This window comes from Phodopus roborovskii, unplaced genomic scaffold (assembly GCF_943737965.1).
Source record: "Phodopus roborovskii unplaced genomic scaffold, PHOROB, whole genome shotgun sequence".
In the NCBI taxonomy this organism is placed as follows: domain Eukaryota; kingdom Metazoa; phylum Chordata; class Mammalia; order Rodentia; family Cricetidae; genus Phodopus; species Phodopus roborovskii.
Window position 1 is genome coordinate 24,136,136 of NW_026126459.1, and position 21,022 is coordinate 24,157,157.

At 45.2% G+C, this 21,022-nt stretch overlaps 1 protein-coding gene across 4 annotated transcripts in view; it reads left to right on the plus strand.

Moving 5' to 3' along the window:
- Positions 1 to 21,022, plus strand: part of Scn8a (sodium voltage-gated channel alpha subunit 8) — a 157,463-nt gene that overhangs the window by 118,081 nt on the left and 18,360 nt on the right. For all 4 annotated transcript variants that reach the window (XM_051189929.1, XM_051189932.1, XM_051189928.1 and 1 more), the window contains exons 14-20: positions 329 to 567; positions 4,695 to 4,868; positions 6,717 to 7,073; positions 8,280 to 8,750; positions 9,020 to 9,137; positions 9,527 to 9,681; positions 15,022 to 15,195. In XM_051189929.1, coding sequence (XP_051045886.1) covers positions 329 to 567; positions 4,695 to 4,868; positions 6,717 to 7,073; positions 8,280 to 8,750; positions 9,020 to 9,137; positions 9,527 to 9,681; positions 15,022 to 15,195 — 1,688 coding nt within the window. The remainder of the gene's footprint in view (positions 1 to 328; positions 568 to 4,694; positions 4,869 to 6,716; positions 7,074 to 8,279; positions 8,751 to 9,019; positions 9,138 to 9,526; positions 9,682 to 15,021; positions 15,196 to 21,022) is intronic.

Genomic DNA, 21,022 nt, shown 5'->3' on the forward strand with positions numbered 1-21,022 from the left:
ATGATTTCCATTGCTACTAGATAACTGTAATTTTGCTGCTATTATGAATTGTAATGTAAATATCTGATGGTCTTAGGTGACCCTTGTGAAAGGGTCATTCAACAGCCCCCAAAGGAGTCTCAACCCATAGGTTAAAAACTACTACTCTCCCTTTGTGTGTGTGTGAGTGTGTATGTGTGTGAGTGTGGTGTGTGTGAGTATGTATGTGTGTGTGTGTGTGTGGTGAGTGTGAGTTTGAGTGTGTATGTGTGTGAGTGTGGTGTGTGGTGTGGTGTGGTGTGTGTGTCTGTGTGTACTGAGAGCTCTCTATGTTCTTTGCTCACTCCAGAGCTGGAAGAGTCTCAGAGAAAATGCCCACCGTGCTGGTATAAGTTTGCCAACACTTTCCTCATCTGGGAATGTCACCCCTACTGGATAAAATTGAAGGAGATTGTGAACTTGATCGTCATGGACCCTTTTGTAGACTTGGCCATCACCATTTGCATTGTCCTGAATACACTGTTTATGGCAATGGAGCACCATCCTATGACGCCACAGTTCGAGCACGTCTTGGCTGTAGGAAATCTGGTAAGATGGAGCAGGGATGACGTGATTGTGGCTTCACTGTGGGGAAGCTGGGACTCAGTTAACAGGATAGTGATGGTGGTTAACTGGAGATGAGTGCGTCCGTATGTTGTGTCTTTTCTGCAGTGCTTTGAGGCCATCACTTAAAGCCATTGGCAGGAAACCAGCTGCAGTGACAAGCGTGGGAGACAAAGGACAGCAATTGGTGTAGCAGCTTGAGCCAAGGATTTCTGGATTGTTCCCCCCTCCCCCATTCTGTTTTTTCATGTTGATCCCTGTATTGATCAAAAAATCTACTTTCCCTTGTATCTTAGGTAACAGCCACCCAAAATGGGGGGAGTTGTGCGCCCTACACTCCTTGCACTATGGGCTCTTACCTCCCATATGGGTTTATTTATGAGAAACTTTTGACTCCAAACTGCTTCCCCGCCCGACAGTCCCATCTCTGGGCCATCATCCAGTTTCTGCTACTAGCTGATCTCTACCAAATTTCTCATATTATTAAATCATATATTCATCTAGTTATATTAATTAGGTCAAAATATGAAGCTTCAAAACATAAGAAGCTATCATTTCAGATTATGTTTTCCCAGGACAGAGATGAGAAATTGTTGAGTTCTGGGAGTAAAAAATTAGTTGGAAATAGTCCTCCCTGTTGCTTAGGAGCTGCGTCATGGCCATGTCCCCATCCAGCTCCATGTTTTCCTTCAGCGTGAATGGCTGCCTAGTGTTCCCTGCACTCATGTTCTCCCTCTTGTACAAGCTCACATACACATTCCCACACACATGGGATTTCCACCTTCAGTCCTCACATGGTTATTTTAATACCATTTCTTAGTTCCCGTCCTGAAAACATACTTTTGCCCAGAGCAGGCCTCACCTTTCTTCCTCCTCCTTCTCTTCCTCCTTCTCTTCCCTCTCCTTCTCTTCCTCCTCCTCCTCCTCCTCCTCCTTCTCTTCCTCCTCCTCCTTCTCTTCCTCCTCCTTCTCCTCCTTCTCTTCCCTCTCCTTCTCCTCCTCCTCCTCCTTCTCTTCCTCCTCCTTCTCCTCCTTCTCTTCCCTCTCCTCCTCCTCCTTTTCTTCCTCTTCTTCCTCCTCCTCCTCTTCCTCCTTCTCCTCCTCCTCTTCTTCCTCCTTCACTTCCTCCTCCTCCTCCTTCTCTTCCCTCTCCTTCTCCTCCTCCTCCTCTTCCTCCTCTTCCCTCTCCTTCTCCTCCTCCTCCTTTTCTTCCTCTTCTTCCTCCTCCTCCCCCTCCTTCTCTTCCTCCTCCTCTTCCTCCTCCTCCTTCACCTCCTCCTCCTCTTCCTTCTCTTCCTCCTCTTCCTCCTCTTCCTTCTCCTCCTCCTCCTCTTCCTCCTCCTCCTTCACCTCCTCCTCCTCTTCCTTCTCCTTCTCCTCCTCCTCTTCCTCCTCTTCCTTCTCCTCCTCCTCTTCCTCCTCCTCTCCTTTTTTTAACTTTTACTCTTTGGGGATTCCAGTTTTCTACAACTCCCCTTGTCTGTGTCTGACCCTTAGGTGACTGATTGCTCAGGGCCATGCGGTTTGATACACAGTCCATGTTGGACTTTCGGGTGCTCATCACCACCGCCAAGCACAGCTTCCATTCATCTCCTCATCTCTGTTCCATCTTTATCCCATCGCTTGGCTTAGATGATATGTCAGACTTCCTCTGTATAGTTCCTCTTTTCCATTTGTAATTAATAAACACTTATGAGGGAAACATTTTGAAATTATCTAATTTTCTGTTCATTTGGCTTCTGACTCGCCCCTCTATATCAGAGTGGACTCCTGCTTCTCATTCTTATCCAGTGTATTACAGTGTGTTACTGTCATTTACTTTTATGTTTACCCTACCCCTGACAACATGTTTTCTGTGTCCTTTTGATATATTCTAGTTTCGTCCTTGCTTTCTGGTACCAGGAGAATCTTGCATTTTTTCTGTGCCACGATTGAATAGGACATTCTCAAGAAGCCCTGCCCTGATTGTTCAGTGAATATAGTATTGGGAAGCCAAGACTGGCACCTGAGTGTGCTTATTGAGGCCAAGCCATTTAGAACAAACTCATTGTACACAGTGACAACCACAGTGACAACCACAGTAACACCACAGCATTCCTTCTGTCCCCTCCCTTTCTGCTTTGAAACTCCTCTGACTGTAAGAAGCAGGTTACCGGTCCTCATGATAGACTTACGTGACCAGAAAGCCAGTGTGTACCTCCACCCTTTGAGCATCCAGACTACTGCTCTCCATATGCAAAGTCCTTCACACTTCCAAGGCTCGAACAGCCTGCACAGGCCACTCTACACATCTTTATTTTGTGTGCCCTCCTTGATTTTTGGAGAACCATTAGAGCCTGCCTGGACACACTCTCGCCCTACCACAGGTCTTCTCTAGAATGGGAGCTCTCTTCATCCTGATTAGACTGTGACTCCTCATGCCATGCCACCTGTCTGTGTAACACTCCCACTCAGCTCACACTAGACCACATCTTACCTCCCGTTCTCTCAGACTGGGCCACTTCTCTCTAAGGGCGGGAGCCTTGGCTACAGCGAGCTCTCCCCTACTCATGTGTCCGTCCTCACCAAGATGCTTTGTTTACCCTGCTTAAGCTGTCACTCTGCCAACCCCGCTTCACTATTCAGTTCAGTGTAGATACCTTCCCATCCCACTCAGGCCTCGGTGCCAGTGTAGTGTAGCTATCCCAGACGGATCTCATTCTACCTGTGGTAGCCCTCACTGGACTGGTCCTCCATACTGGAAGGAGGCCTCTCCCTGCCCTGGCTCTGATGCTGTTTGTTTGCAGATTGTTTGTCTGCAGGATTGTCTCAGTTCCTGAGAACTGACTTTTAGTGCTGGGGAGCACCTCTGCAGAGGTCCCTGCTGCCCTGCTTTGTCCCAACAGCTAGCTCCAGGTCCCTCTCTGTGGACTACTATGGTGTCAAGCCTATTGTTGCATTAAAAAGTTCTCTGTTAAAATAATCAGTAAGAATCACATATGGGTAACCTGCCCTAAGGTATTATCCTTGTCACAGGCTTCTGTCATAATTTGACTTTCCTAAGACCTGTGGGATAGGGATAGCCCCAGGAAATACAAGGTGCTTTTATGTCAGGCAGAAGAGCAGAACATAAGAAATTGGGGGGAGGGGGTATGCTACAAATGAATTAGATACCATACTAAAAAAGTAAGAAGGAAGCTCCGAATTGTCAAACACTGAGAAAATTCCTTGGGAAACATTCCATCAGTGGAACAGTCACAGGCGATAAAATGGGTTGGAAGACCATGCATCAGCAGAATAGAGTCATGACATCTGGGAAAATCAGGCCCAATATATTATGTATTGTAACATATGTTCATTAAAAAAAAAAAAAACTCTGAAAGAGGTCATATAAAATGGTGATTATAGGCAAAGTGGGGAGACTATGAAATCTTTCTGGTTTTATATACTTTGGATAACAGCTGATTGCTTTTCTTACTTAAATTGTAGCATATGACTAGGTTTGGTAAGATAAAATAGTAAATAAAAAGTGAGAGGGTATATTGTGAACCTAAACACTAGAAGTATTTTGTTTTTTTACAAGTGTTACTTTCTTTTAATTGGTACATAGTCGTGTTTATTTGCAGGGCACAGCTGGCATCTCAGTACATGCACACATTGTGCAATGATCAGTTCAGGGCAATTAACAAATCTGTCACTGCCAACGTTTGTCTTTCTTTGTAATAACCTTCAGAGTCCTCTCTAGCTACTTTGAAATGTAAATACATTATTGCTGATTATAATTACCCCCCATAAAATTAGACCACCAAAATGCCTGACAGCCTTTAAAAGGGGGTGGCCTTGTATCCTGATCATATTGCTTAGATTATTTGTTAACCCTGTGCTACACCATATGAACTGAGTTGTTCATCGGGCAACCAAGATGGAAACGCTGGGACTGACTGAAATTTTCATTCAAACAAAGAGGAGACTGTCTTGTATCAATGTGGGGTGCTCGTGGGCTATTCAGGTGTTGATGGCCAGCAGTGTAGAGGCCAAGGCTGGCTTTTGATTCTTGGGCATGTGGTATTGACAAAGATGATAAAGTTATGTTCTCTTTGGTGCTCCGTCCTTACCACCTTCCTCTCCTTCAGGTGTTCACTGGGATTTTCACAGCAGAAATGTTTCTGAAGCTCATAGCCATGGATCCCTACTATTATTTCCAAGAAGGCTGGAACATTTTTGATGGATTTATTGTCTCCCTCAGTTTAATGGAGCTGGGTCTCGCGGATGTGGAGGGGCTGTCAGTGCTGCGGTCTTTCCGATTGGTATTCCAGATTTCTCCAATTGCTTTGCACATTTCCCATCTTACAGCTAACTACCAGCAAGTGTTTTGTATAGCTAACACAAGCTGTCCCCTGAAATGTACTCTCTCTGTCCCCTGGAGTACTCTATCCTGGTTCAGCTTGCCACTTACTTGGTTTCTCCACTAAAATCTTGAAAACTTTTGTGCTAAATGTAACATGATCTAAAAGTTGGGTTTTGAAATCAATAAGCTAAAGAAATAGTTTTAGAGTTTCTTTAGGAAATAATGGTTAATTCAGAAGAGGAAGGAGTTTGGTGGCCTCCTGAGATCATTTGGTTGGCTAGTGCATTATTTCTCTGAGTATCTCTCCCCAAATGGAGAAAACCTATGTGTTCAAAGATGGTGGTTTTCATTTCTTCTGTATGGAAACACCTGCCAGAGATTGAAAAGAAAATAGTCTTTTATTAAATTATATTGAAGTTAATAGGTGAACATTGGCTTAGTTTTCCATGTTATTAATGATTAATGTCATTTATTAGTGTATGTGTATGAGGAAATGTTTAAATTGCTAAGTTATTCTGGAGAAGTTAATGAGATATGCACTGAGCACAGGCATGAGTGATACCTTGTAGATGAGAGGCCTCACAATTTCTTGCTCCCTCGTATTCCTGTCTTGGGTCAGGACAGTACCTAAGCACATTTCTTACTGAGATAGTCAATTTATCAAAGAGCCCGACTGGAGTAGAGCTCATACGATGGAGATTGCACACATGGCACCTCACTGAAATGGCTGGTTAGGATCCTGCCCATAGTTGATTTATTTTTAATTTTTAAAAATGTATTTATTTTTACTTTATGTGTATGTGTATCTTACCTGCCTATCTATGTATCACATGTAGTGCCTGGGGAGACCAGAAGAAGGCACTGGATCCCTTTGAGCCAGAAACATAGGTGGTTGTGAGTCACCAAGTTAGTGCTGGGAATTGAACATGGGTCCTCTAGGAAAGCAATCAGAGCTCTCAACCCCTGAGCCATCTCTCCAATCCTCCATAGTTGCCTCTTTAAAACAGTCTAATCTCCATTACAAATAAAGGATTGAATAAGTTAGAACCAGACAGGGGAAGCTATGAGTTTCCAGCAGAAGGGTGAATCTCAAGCTTTCAGATGAGACCCTCATTTCCAGTTAGCACAAATTGCTGCTATTGACATCTACCAAAATGTCTATGTGTTGTAATGAGTGACATCTAACCTTGACATTACTATTATTCCCTTGGTCAACACACCATGGCTTCATACACCAAAATTCTCAGCCTGTTTGCTAGTACCTTGTAATTATTATGGAGTATAGACACATGATTGACGGGCATCCAAACATGTTTTCTGAATTAGTAACAGTGAGTGTCCTTCTACAGATGTTTGCCCCCAATTATTGTGAACATCTCACACTCTCGTATCAGCTGTTGGTTAGTTGTTGACCAGCCAAAGGAAATCCTTAGAATTTTCTAATGCTTGCTTTTTAGGTTAACAGATGTGTTCTTTTACTGTCCTTACAGTTCCCTACAGATTGCATACTCCTTGCTGGTTTCTCTCCCTGAGAACTCAGGAGTCAAATCAGAAAGGACTGTGACTCAGGACAACATAAAGATCCAGAGACAGGTTCTTGGGTCCTGGCTTTAAATTTTTCATTTAACTTCTGACATTAATCAATTTTCTTTTATTCATAAGTTGACTGAATCTTTGAGTCTGAGGATTTTCTAAGGGTGATAAATAAAATTAGGCCAACTTTCCTAATGTTACATGTTTTTATTTCAGCAGTGTTGTGAGACAGTGGTTTACCATTTTTTGTTGTTTTTTTTTTTTTTTTCCTTAGCTCCGAGTCTTCAAATTGGCCAAGTCCTGGCCCACCCTGAACATGCTGATCAAGATCATCGGGAACTCCGTTGGTGCCCTGGGCAACCTGACCCTGGTGCTAGCCATAATCGTCTTCATCTTTGCTGTGGTGGGGATGCAACTCTTTGGGAAGAGCTACAAAGAGTGTGTCTGCAAGATCAACCAGGACTGTGAGCTGCCTCGCTGGCACATGCACGACTTCTTCCACTCCTTCCTCATTGTCTTCCGTGTGCTGTGTGGGGAGTGGATCGAGACCATGTGGGACTGCATGGAAGTGGCCGGCCAGGCCATGTGCCTCATTGTCTTTATGATGGTCATGGTCATTGGCAACTTGGTGGTTAGTACCAATTTGAACCTATCATTGTTCTTTGCCCTAGGCCACTTGGCTTCTTTACCACTTTGCATCTTTGTTGAAATCTTTCTTGACCCAGGTCGGCTTTAAGATACAAATGAAGAGATGACTGTTTATTATCGGAGTGCCTACTGACTCATGACGCACTGTAACCTGGTAACCCTTGGTCATGAGAGAACAAAGAAACACCCTCCTCCAAGGTCACATAGCTGATAGACTTCAGGGGTTCTGTCTGCCTATCCTTCCAGTTGCAAAATGTTTCCTTTTTCTAGAAAACTCAGCATTTGTTCACCTTGGCACTGTTGAAATCTCAGGCTGCATACTTCACCATGGCCTGTTGCACTGTTGAACTTACCACCATCCCCAACCTCTACTTGATGGATGCCAGGAGCAGCTTCTAATTTCAATGACAAATGTCCAATGACATTGCCATATGTTCACTGGGTGTATTGTGCACACTGCAGCTGGAAAAGCAGCTGGCACGATCCCTGTAACCTCAGACACTGAAGTTCTCCCTTTTCTTCTGTAAGAAGTTTGCCTGCAGTGGGCACATTCCTTAGAACCAGCCCTGGCTCTCCCATAATAAAAACAGTTATGGCAAGCTTCTACAGTCCCCAACATTCTCCACCAATCACTGTTCTCTAGGTCCTGGTCCTCTAGCACCTGCTTTCTGTATACTTGTTTCTTCACATATCTCTATACCTGCAGCTTTCTTCACAGTATCTCTGGATTGCATCTTTGCATTTCTGTAGTTTATCCAGTATTACTAGAAGTGTGACCTAAAAGCTACCTGCATCATAATCGCACAGGTTTATTCATCTAAAGGCCTAAAAAGGGTAATATATTGGGTGTGTATGTACAAATATAAAAGTATAAAAGAGCTGAGGGAAGTACAAAAATTCCTTATATTAAAACCAAAAGAAATCCCCATCTGGTGACATGAACATTTAAAATACCACATGGACATGCTGGACATAGCATACTGGTAGAGTGCTTGTCTCACATGCTCAAGGCATTCATTGTGCATTCATTCATAGCACAAACAAATAAACAAAATGAGCTATGATAAGAGCCAAATAGAGCACAACAGAAACTCTGCAGTCAGTGTGGAGCTGTTGGCTTTGTAGCCCTGACTAGAATGGATAACTTCTAACTCCACCATTGCTCCTTTCTCTGCTGCCACTGGCATAGGTACTGAACCTATTTCTGGCCTTGCTTCTGAGCTCCTTCAGTGCAGACAACCTGGCAGCCACAGACGATGACGGGGAGATGAACAACCTGCAGATCTCTGTCATCCGAATCAAGAAGGGCGTGGCTTGGACCAAAGTGAAAGTGCATGCCTTCATGCAGGCACACTTTAAGCAACGGGAGGCAGATGAGGTAAAACCTCTGGATGAACTGTATGAAAAGAAGGCCAACTGCATTGCCAACCACACAGGTGTGGATATCCACCGCAATGGCGACTTCCAGAAGAATGGCAATGGCACCACCAGCGGCATCGGCAGCAGTGTGGAGAAGTACATCATTGATGAGGACCACATGTCCTTCATCAACAACCCAAACTTGACTGTTCGGGTGCCCATCGCTGTGGGTGAATCTGATTTTGAGAACCTCAACACCGAGGACGTTAGCAGCGAGTCAGACCCTGAAGGCAGCAAAGATGTAAGGTCCCAACATTGCCATGGGAGCCAGCCCAGGGCCCAGAGTCATGGTTTCCCGGGCTAAACCTGAGTTAGTTGCATGGCTTCTGGAGCACCTGGATCTGAGGCCGGAGTAAACCCTGCTCTTTGTCCACTTGACTTGTAACCCAGAGACCCACGCAGGGCCCTGTGGCTAACACCTGTCTGTATACGACCCCTAGCAGAGGTGGTGCGGATCAAGGGTGTGTGTTCCTGTGTAGCTTTTTGACCATACTTTTCTTTTGTGTCTAGAAACTGGATGACACCAGCTCCTCTGAGGGAAGCACCATTGATATCAAGCCTGAAGTGGAAGAGGTCCCTGTGGAGCAGCCTGAAGAATACTTGGATCCAGACGCCTGCTTCACAGAGGGTGAAAAGCGGGCAGAGAAGGGCTGGCATGAAATCCGCATGCCATTCAGTTCCATCATGCAGGGGTTGGGGCTCTAGAGCTAGCCACCATTTCGACGGGAGTTTTGTATCATTTCCCTTACTCGGTTCTGACACATGAGTTTCTAGTCTCTAGTTTGTCTTGCCTATCTTCTCTTAGCACCAGCCCCCAGGCTGCCACTAGAAAGGTCTCTACTGCACAGTGTGCCTGCCTCTTACCCACCCTCTTCCTGATTCCTGAGGCCTTGCCCTGTCATTACCTTTTCAGCAGTGTTCAGCTACTGCCCTCCCTACTGTGTAATGGGAGTCTGGAAAGGGGCAAGTAAGGCCACACAAGCATGCGGTCTGACCTGGCTCTCCCATTGGTACCAGGTTGTGTTCAGCGGTTCAAGTGCTGCCAGGTCAACATTGAGGAAGGGCTAGGCAAGTCCTGGTGGATCCTTCGGAAAACCTGCTTCCTCATTGTAGAGCACAACTGGTTTGAGACCTTCATCATCTTCATGATTCTGCTCAGCAGTGGCGCCCTGGTGAGATTCAGGGAAGAAGGGCTAGTGGCTGGTGGGGGAAGGGCACAGAGACAGTCTCTGGGAAGAGGCTGGGCATGGGTCCTGCCCGGTGTCTCTTAAAGGATGGATTGGCTAGAGTCCTAATAGGAGACTGTTGAAGTGCTTTGAGCTGGTGTGGAGCCTTTGAGACTGGGATCACCCTTCTTCACATTCTGATCCTAAGACTTAGCATGACCCCTGCTGATGAAGAAATACCTGTCACTGCCTGTCATTGCCTGCTTTGCCCTCCCCTAGACAGACTCCCGAAATGAGCATCCTTCTCAGCACCTGTTTCCCAAGGTAGGAGGGATGTGGTCCTTCACCCACTCCCCGGAAAACCTGTCAGTAGCGTATGTTCAGCGATCCAGTTCTGCTGTGTCCTCGGTGCTCAGCAGCAGCAGCAGGTAGCCTGCAGGGTGGAGCGTAGATCCTTCCCTCATCATGCTCCCCCATGGTGCTCATCATCTTGACAATTACTCTCATGTTTAACTGGCCTGCCACCGAGGACCTGTGGACAGAGACTGCTGTAAGGGAGTTGGCTGCTGGCTGAGTGGATGTGAGGATAGAGGGGCTAGAGATGCTGTACATTTTCCTTTTCATTTGTGAAAAACACAGGATTTTGAAAGGTTTTTGTGTCATTTTTTTTAATTTTTAAGCATTTATTTATGGAGAAATGCCATAGCATATATGTAGAGGTCAGAGAACAACATACAAGTATAAGTTCTCTCTTTCCACCAAGGTCCCCAAGATTGAACTCAGGTCATCAGGCTTGGTGGCAAGTGCTTTTACCTGCTGAGCCATCTCACTGGCCCCCTTGAAATGTCTTTACAGAAGGTGGGCACATTCATGTAGGTTCAAAATTAAAGCTTAATCTGGAATTAAAAGAAAAGGTGGAAGATCTCAAAATCAATGTTAAAGAGCTCAATAATTTGAGCAGTTTCATTGGCTTACCAGATAAAAGACTATGAGAAATTGAGAAGGACAATAGTGTATGGGAACCATGGCCCAAGGGGAGGCTAGCGAGGGCAGAGAGGAAGGTTTTTGAAGGGGGGCTTCAGGGTTAAAGCTGGAGACCTAAAAGATGGCAAGGTAGACACTTACCTGCCAGATGGGGAGCCAGGCTGTGCCACCTGCCCTGCCTGGGTCACCTGTTGCACAGTGACTCAGGCTGTGCCTCCTGGGGTGCTGTGGAGGAACTGGGTGGAAGGAGCAGGGCCCCTCAACCTACAGTGAGAGAATGGGGATGGTGTTCATCATTATCTCCACACAGAATGAAGCAGCAGTGACCAAAGGCTTTGTGCGTTCTTTACCGTTCGCCGTTAGCAGTATCATCCATCAGAGGACCAAGTGGTGACTATTGGCTCAGTGCAAGGCCCTGTGCAGTTAACAGATGCATGCCTGGAAGCCCACACCTTTAACCCAGCACCCAGCAAAGAAAGGCAGGTGGATGTCTGAGTTCAGGGCAAGCTTGGTCTACAGAGTGAGCTCCAGACTAGTCAGGGCTGCACAGTGAGACCTGCTGAGAGACCCAGCTCTCAGCAGAGGAGCTGGGGAGGTGTGGCTCTGGTGACACTGTGGGTGCACACACAGGAGGCCTTCTGGGAGGCAAAGTTCATTCTTCATTTTATTTTTCTGCTGCTGCTGGTTCTGATCTCTCTGTTCTGTCCTCCACCATTTCCCTTCTTCTTTTTCCCTGTGTTCTCGTATCCCTTTTATGCCCTCTAAGACAAAAATTTCTACTCAAGAAAAATTACCTCATAACCACAAGTTACATATTTTCCAAAAAGCAAATGAAAATCTTTGCATAAGAAGAAATTACATTATGATCACAAGTTATGTTTTTCTTAGAAGCCCACAAGTAGTTTTTCTTTGTGTTAATTTTCCCACCATAACATCTTCCCTCCCCCCAAAGCAATGATTCTTTTCTAATTGATTAATAAAGTTTCAAGCAAGCCATGTACATTTCAAGCAGTTCCTTTGTACAGGCAGGTAGCTATTTGCAGTTTCAGTACAGCAGATTCCTATATTATTTCTACTCTAAACAAAAAAAGTTTAGAAAAGTGGTCAACTAACCATCTGTTTTTATTTACCCACAATAGGGTCATTTAATTTCCTTTCACAATTTTGTTTCTGTAAGGTGCATACTGAAACTTGCAATTAATTCTGTAAGCTACATAACGAAGGAACTCTGGCCTAACCTTGGTTTAGGGACATAATTGCTTTCTTTGATCATCAGCCTACACAGGCAGAATTCATGGAATTGTAATGCATGAAACACCCTTGTTCTTATTTTCCATCTTCTGTAAATCTCATATCTAACAAAGACAAAAGTAACTTTTAGCCTATTTTTGCCTTATTTGTATCTCTTATTGGAGCTATTGGCAAAATAACCCAAACCATTTCCCTAATCATCTTCACTAACTGCCTTAGCCACATGGGTCTTTTAGGTTAACTCGGAAAATCCAATTACATTGATTCAACTAAGTATCATTGCTCTTATAAAAGTCATCTTCATGGTCTGCAAGTAAATTGCCAGTGAGGAGTGGGATTTTCCCATAAAATAATCACAACTATACTAAATACAGTGGGACCCTTTCTTAGAGTAATCACACCGTGCCAAACACAGCAGAAAGCAGGAGGAAACGCAGCAGAAGCTAGGGAGGGAAGGAGGGATGGAGGGAGGGAGGGAGGGAGGGAGGCTGCTATAACATCAAAGGAAAGGCTACACTAGAGCTACAGTGAACCCCAGAGGGAGGGCCTCCAGTGACAGGTGACCATTTGTGAACATCTCATCTTCACTTACAGAATAGTTTTCTAACCAATGCTCTGCCTTAAGGGGAACCATTTCTGTTTTTCATGGAATAAAGAGAATTCATTTGTGCCAAGACCATGAGAAGGGTCTCAGGTCCCATAATACCCATATCCCCTGCCCATTCATGAAGTGGGTGGCACGCCTGATGTTTATTTGTCTCCATACCAGGGCCCTGCACATGCTACTTAATCACACTACCAATGAGCTATACCCCTAGCCCTCCATTTCAGAAGATAGGGTTGTTCCCTCCTTTTGGAACTGGTCAAAGCAGGTGCTTCTCGTAGCATCACAGGGGACCTATCCTCACCTCCATGGAGCTTCCCGCATTTCCTCCTGTGTTAGGGATTTTTCTTGTCACTGTGACAAAACACTTAACAAAAAATTCACTCTGGATCTTCTTTTCAGAAGGTTTCATTTGTGGCTCCTTGTTTCTGAGACTGTGGAGGCAGAATGCCATGGCAGCAGGAGAGGACACAGTTCACCTCATGATGGGCAGGAAGCAGGAGAAGGGGTCAAGGCCAAATAACATCCCTGCCTTAATTAGGGTTTCTATTGCTGTGAAGAGACAGCATGACCATAGCAACTCATAAAGAAAACACTTCATCAGGGTGGCTCACTTACAGTTTCAGAGGCCCAGTCCACTATCATCACGGCAGAGAGCATGGCAGTGTGCACACCCACTCCAACAAAGCCACACCTGAGAGCCTGTGAGCTTGTGGGGGCCAGTGTTTTACAAACCACCACGATCCCAAGCTCCCAGGAGCTGCTTTATTCAAGCAAACAGGAAACTCTATGACCTCCCAGTAATCCATTCAGATTTTGAACCCATCAGTGGATTCAACCATCCCTTTGGTCTCCCTAGGAACGGCTCTCACTGACACACCTCCAAGTGGGTCTCACTACTCCCAATCCCAATTAGCTATCATACTTCCCCTTTGCACCACAACTATTTAGTCCACCATTGTGCAAAGGGGGGGACTACCTTGTTTATGAGTTCCATAGAAAGAAAATAGCACTATGGTTTTCTGCATCCAAGACTGTCCCACCCCTGGGGCTTTCCATCCATGTCTGTGGCATCAAGGAACTAAAAGAAAAGAACTTGTCAAATCTGATAAACTATGTGGGTAAGTTTGTGAGGAAATGGAACACTCACACCCCTCTGGTGAGTGTGAAATGGCTCAGCTACTATGGAAAATAGTCGCCAGTTCCTCAAAACTGTCAAGGTGTTACCAACAAATTCTACTCCTAATCATGTGCTCTAAAGGATGGCCAGGCACTGGTAGTGAGATCCCACTACTTGGGAGTCAGAGAAGGTGGATCTCTGAGTTTGAGGCCAACCTGGTCAATGGAGTACGTTCCAGGACAGCCAGGGCTACCCAGAGAAACCCTGTCCCCCCCCCCAAAAAAAAAAACAGAGGGAGAGAAGAAATGGAAACATACTGTCACATACTAGCTTAAAAATAGAAACAGCCCAAGTATCCATCAACTAATGTGGTCTGTCCATACCTTAGAGTCATGGGCCTCCATGAAGACTGGAGGGCGCGCGCACGCGCGCGCGCTTGTGTGTGTGTGTGTGTGTGTGTGTGTGTGTGTGTGTGTGTGTACATACATGCATACACATATGTACATACACAAACACGCACATACTACAGTGTGGAAAGATTGAGAACTTTGTTCTTAGTTAAGGAGACAGACATAGGGATTGAAGAGATGGCTCAGCTGTTAAGAGTGCATACAATTTCCAGAGGACCTGAGTTCAATTCCTAGCACCCACATCAGATGGTCCACAACTGCCTGTAACTCCAGTAGCAGGCGATCTAGCACCTCTAGTCTCCATGGGCACCTGCATTCATGCACACATACCCATGCACAAACAGTCACACATACACATAGACATGTGCTCAAAGAAATTAAGTCTTTTTTCAAAAGAAGCGCCCAGACTGGCTGGGCATGATGGCGCATGCCTTTAATCGCAGCACTCAGGGAGGCAGAGGCAGGTGAGTCTCAGTGAGTTTGAGGACAGCTAGGTCTACAAAGAGAAATCCTGTCTTGGGGGGGGGGGGAGAAAAGAAAAGAAAAAGAAACAGCCAGGCACAAAGAATATGTCCTGGATCATCTCATTTCTGTGTGAAATGTCCAGAAAGGGCAGATTAGTATACCAAGGACCAACAGAATGTGGGGGCAGGAGGCTGACAGCTAGAAGATGTGGAAGTTATTTTCCTGGTTAATGGAAATGTTATGAAGTGCTCTGATATTTATCCTAGAAGCCATTGAATTATACATTTAAAGAGCTGGATTATATGGGATGTAAATTATTTCTCTATAAAACACTGACCTGGGAGCTCAGTAGTGACCCTGCATACCCAGGGCCCTGGGCTCTATCCCCACCATCACTAACTAAACCAGTAAATAAGCAAAGGGGGGAAACCTGATGGCAGGCAGCTCAGTGTGTGAGGAGCTGCCATGCTGGCGCACTTCTGCTGGTTAGGCAGCTGTTGCCTCTCTTCCAGGCCTTTGAAGACATCTACATTGAGCAGAGGAAGACCATCCGTACCATCCTGGAGTATGCAGACAAGGTCTTCACCTACATCTTCATCCTGGAGATGTTACTCAAATGGACAGCCTATGGTTTCGTCAAGTTCTTCACCAATGCCTGGTGCTGGCTCGACTTCCTCATTGTGGCTGTAGGTGTCCTGTTTTCCATTTCTCACCCTTTCTAGCAGGAGCTGGGGCTACCTGGGCTAGGTTAACAATCAGCACATAGCTGTGGGCTACAGGGGAAGCCCTCTTATGGCAGTTATATTTTTTTGGAGAGTGGGACTTCAGAAGACCCTGCATTGTCCCAGAGGCTGTCCTAGTCTTCACACCACTGGTCCTGGCTTATTTAGATTGAGAAAGCCCCCCATCTTTAGCCTGGACACCAGAAGGTCCTTGATCCCAGACAGGGAGATACCCCCTTTCTGCTACCATGAGATGGGATTCTGGGGTGAGGTGGGGTGTGGGAATGAGGTGCAATGTGAGGGTGAGGTGGGGTATGGGGATGAGGTGGGATGTGGGAATGGGGTGTGATGCTGGGATGGAGCACAATCTGTTACTCATGTCCATGCCCGTGGATCTTTCCCAGATGTGCCGATCAAGTCCCTTTTCCTGGGAAGAAGAGCCTGTGGTGTTGCCATTTCTGCTGTGATCACCAAATGAAAACTTTCCCCCTCCAGGCTATCTGACCCTGCCCCAGGCTTCCCGACTGTGAGCTGCCACATTGTGTTTTCAGGTTGGGGTGGTGGCGTCGCTGTTTCTCACTCCCCCGCACTTCTTCCTCTACTACAGCGACTGACTTCCTCTTTCTGTAGTAACTAAGACTTTTCTCTTGCAGTGTCTAAAGAAAGGGTGTGTGGGGATCACAGGGCCAGAGCTGTGGAGAATTTACCTGCAGGTTGAGAAAGGCTGCAAAGGTGGAGGGCTGGAGGCCGGAGACTGGGTGGGCTTGTTTAGAAGACGCTTCGTGGTCTGTGGAAACTTCCTGTGGAATACCTGTGGGCAGATCAGTTGGGAAGTCTCTCTCACTCATCTAACAGGAGCCCAGGACTGTGCCCTAGCAATGACTTCCGTTTCAAAAAATGCAGCCCCTTCCAAAGTTAGTGGCCATTTTGAGAGCTGTCCTTGTGCTTGCCCTCTGCTGGCTGTATTAGCCAGGGTTCTCTAGAGGACCAGGCATTACAGAAGGAATCTATATATACAGAAAGGGAATTATTAGAATGACGTACAGGCCACAGTCCATCTAGTCCAACAATGGCTGTCTATGAATAGAAGGCCCAAGAATCAAGAATCCAGTCGTTGATCAGTTCATGAGACTGAAGGTCTCAACTGGTCTTCAGTATACCCCAGAACCCGGAAGAAGTAGGCTCCAGTGCCAATGAAGGAATGAACTCACCAACAAGGTGAGAGCAAGCAGGCCATTAGCAAAGCTTCCTTTTTCCAGCAGAAAGTGTGGCTCAGATGAGAGGGGGGGGGGTCTTCCTGCCTCAAAGATTCAAATTAGAGTGGATCTTCCTGCTTCAAATTAAGCAGAAATCTGCTACAAGTGTGCCTCTCTATTTTAGGGTTTTAGTTAGTGCCAGCTATAGTCAAGTTGACAACCAAGAACAGCCATCACACTAGTCTTTGGGGAAAATATGCAAATGAGGTGAAGAGGCCAGCCTGCAACCTTAAAGTAAGCCAAATACCGGCCCCAGAGAAGTAGTCATGTCCCTGCAGTAAATAGGACTGGACACTTAAACAGTTATGGATTCCAGCTTGTGGGGAAGACTATAGGATGGTATCTGAAGCTAGACTGGCTCTCCAGGCCAGTAGCTCTCCAAGGTACCTACACTCAGGAAGATGCCCACAAAGCCCTTGCTCTCTTGGATTCACTGAGAACGCAAATGGATAGGTCCACTACCATGCTCCAGTTACTCCCAAGGACTATGCCATAGAACAAAGTTTCCCTTTTCCTTCATGATCAATTCCAACTTGAACCAGTTCCTCTTTTGTGCTGAGCAACCTTGGATTCAAGATGTGGTCAGGTATGTTACACCGCACACCCCTGTAGTCAAGAGAACTGCTAAACCTACAGATGGCCACTTATCTATCAAGGGTTCTTTTTATACTAGGCAGAAAGAGGGTAAAGCATTAAGACAGGCATATGCTAATTGACTGTAACTCATCAGTTCCTCTAGCTTCTGGAATTGCTGAACTATTATACTGCTATGTGTCCTCACATTGGCTCTGAAGATTATCCCTATACCAGTTGTTGGTAATCAGCAGGAATTGAATATTGTGTTCTGATTGATTTACCTTAGTTCATAAGAAGTCGAAGAAAGACAAGTAGACACAGCCCCAGGCCTGGAGAGCTTATACCACAGAAAGTCCAACCTAGCTCTAGGCCAAGGTAACCCAGGCTGTGAGAACGGGACTCTCATAGGAACCACACTCTTTTGACCTCTGTCCATTTATTAATTTGTGTAATGTTTATTGAATATCCATGATATGCCAACTCTGCTCCATGTTGTAGAGAATATAAAGAGTATTGAACACAGTTGATTCTCTCTCACATCCTAAGAAAATAAAACACACACACACAGTCACAGCCTGATATGTGAGGATACCCTACTCAGTCACAATGGATTCATAGACTGCCACTTCTAAATTGTGGATGGGTAATCCTAGCCCTCAAGAGGCAGAAGCAGGTGGATCTCTGTGAGTTCAAGGCAGGCCTGGACTACAGAGCGAGTTTCAGGACAGCCAGGGCTGTTGTTATACAGAGAAACCCTGTCGGGGTGGGGGTGGGGGGGTTGAGGATGGAAAATAAGGCATTGATTGGCTCCCACATAACTAGAAGTTTCTGATCAACCTGGTTCTGCCGCCCTGCAGTCCCAAATAAATGCACAGAGGCTTATATTAATTATAAACTGTTTGGCCAATGGCTCAGGCTTTTTATATTATATAAGGCTCTCTCTTATATTATCTCATAACTATTAATCTGTATATCTTCACATGACCTTATCTTACTGGAGAATGCCTAGATGTCCTACCTTCCCCATAGCTACATGGCATCTCCTCAAGACTCACTCTCTGAGTTCCTCCCCCACCCCCGAATTCTCCTAGTCTGATAGTCCTGCCTATACTTCTTGCCTGGCTACATCATGCCTGTCCATTGGCCAAAGTAGCTTTATTCATCAACCAATAAGAGAAACATACATTCACAGTATACAGAAGGACAACTCCTATCATTGTTTGCTGTCCATTGAAGGAATGGATCTCATTCTGTGGACATTGTAGAGCTTGTAGGTATAAATTTAAGTCCTAATTTAGCAGCATATCTGCAGCACTCTCCCATCTGATCCACTGATGATTTCATGTTAGGATCAGTTACTCATCTCCATGCTGCTTCCCTGATAGATACTCATTTTCTCTTGTTGTCTCCTAAAGCTGCTTGTAGAGCCATGAGGAACGTCCAGACAACATCTCAGACCAATTCTCTTTATTAGAAAGCCATGTCAATTCCAAAACAGTCATGTTTTATTTTTCTCAGGTCTTTGTCTCCATTGACTTTTATGCCCTGTAAAAGAATTTTATCATCTTTCTCCAGGGAAGAGTTCCCCATTGCTTTCAGGGAGCACATTTATTGAGGAATGGGAACCTCAGACTAACCTTGGTCTCCTGAAAACAGTCTCTCCTCAGAAATCCTTTTGGAGATGTCCTCCAGGGTCGGCTTCCTTCTGCACTTGCATGGCCTCAACTTTGTCTCTTGAATGTTTTTTCTTTTCCCTTTTTTCTTTCTTTTTATTTATGTATTTATTTTAGATTTCATTCCTTTGTACACTTGACCAAATGTTCTGATTATGTCCTGTAGGAGTTTAACCTGGAGACCCAGGAAACTATAAGAGAGCCTTCAGCTGCTGAGAACAGTCGGGAGGGGACCTTGCTGGACTTGCTTTGTAGATCTTGGCTCAGTGGCGGCTTTGGAGCAAGCCTCTTCATTGGCCTCTATAGTTCTTTACCCTTCCCCGCACTGTAATTAGTAAACCTGCCACCCTTCAGAGCTGGGGTCTTCCTGCTTGGTGTAGGGTCTCTAGACACTCAAAGTTTAGGTTTTTGCAATCTGTACCCACCAAACTTCACAAAGTGGAGCTGGCCCAGAGGACATTTGAGCTGAGGCACCTAGTTGAAATGGGATCAATTACCTTCAGATGCCACCATTAAAGCCAACTGATAGGTAGTTCTAGACTACTTGGGATTAAGAGTTGGATCGAAGGTTGGAGAAGTGGCTCAGCAATTAAAAATGCTTAGTGATCTTGAAGAGAACCTGAGTTCAATTTCCATCACCCATGTGACTCCAGTTCCAGAGGAATAACAGGTCACCTCCAGCCTCGCACATGTGCACCCACACACATGCAAACATGCAATTTAAAAATAAAATAAATCTTTTTGTAAATTACAGAAAATAGTTGGCTTGTCCTGACCATAATAGCCAAATTAATTTGAATTGATCATTATAAATAAAAGGAAAGTGATCAGTTGGCTGTTGTGTGCTAGTTAGGGGTTTTGAGCCCTTGACTTGAGTAAAGATTAACCTTGTACCACCTTCACAGAACATGGACAGCCTAGTAGGGTTGTGCCTCCCTCCTGATTCTTTGAACACTACCTAGACTAGATGCTGTAGAAGATACCAAAGCTGCGGGGTTATGAGGTTCTTAGGAAAGAGTCACCTGTGGTACTTATTGACTGTTTCCTTTGTTAATTTGTCATTCAATTCTCAAATGGTTTCTTGTCATCCAGGATAAGAGGGCTTGTACCTATTTTATAATTGAATCCTTTAAGCCTACTTCCTGTTCTTTCACTGACCTTCTGGTTTTATCCTCACTAATCCTAGTACTGAATTATAAATGTCTTCTTTTTTAAACAAACAAACAAAAAAAATTGTAGCCAGGCTTGGTGGCCTTTATGCACTCGAGAGGCAGAGGCAGGCAGATTTTTGTGAATTTAGGTTAGCCTGCTCTATAGAGTGAGTTCCAGGACAGTCAGGGCCACACAGAGAAAAAACCCTGTCTTTAAAAAATACGTTTTTTTTTTTTTTTTTTTTAATGTTTATGGCTATAGCTTAGTAGTAAAACACTTGCCTAGCATACACAGGCCTGGGATTAATCTCCAATTCCAAAACATACAGAAAGAGCCACAAAGGCATGCAGTAGACACTGAATTAAGACAATCTAAGAAAAGTGATCAAAAGCAGTAGATGAAACTAAGCTGTAGAAATTTTCTTCCTTTTCTCACTGGCTTTGGCTTTGAAACATTAATTAAAGTAGACATATAACTCCAACTTCCCAGTAGAGGGAATACCACAGCCCATCCCAGAATCATGTACAGACACAATAGAATACAACATGCAAAAAAGGCTGCGGTGATGAATCCCAAGCCCAGACATTCTCAGACATGATTGGGTAATGGTATGTTCAGGCTATGTGCCCCTGAGGAGGCCCCTGTCTTGCTCAAGTCAAACCCAGGCAGCTCTAGGTGGCTAGTGCCCAAATTAAGAGTCATCCTGATAATAGGAGCAAGGTAAGTTTGCTCTTGGGGAACAGGGATGTCAGCAGCCCAACTCTCCATGGTTCAGACATTGATGATCTGTTGAAATACTGCCATGTCACCTGCATGCCAGTGCTAGGTCTCCACAGCCTGCCCACGTAAACCCGAGCCCTGGCTCGGGTCAGCAGTGTGAGTCTCATCCTAGCCCCAGAGCTACCAGTGATGGGGATTCCCTATGGACAAATGGAATGACCCTCTCCCCAGGAGTTCTTATAGATATTGTTAAGGAGAAAACTAATCAAAGACTGTCAGAAACTGGCAGAGGCCAGTACATTTAGAGCTATTCTGAAAGGAAAGAAGGGAAATTACAAGAAATATGGCTTTGGTCCCTACAGCCACAAAGGGTCCTATGGCCATGAAGGGTGATAGTTGATCTTAAAAGATGGA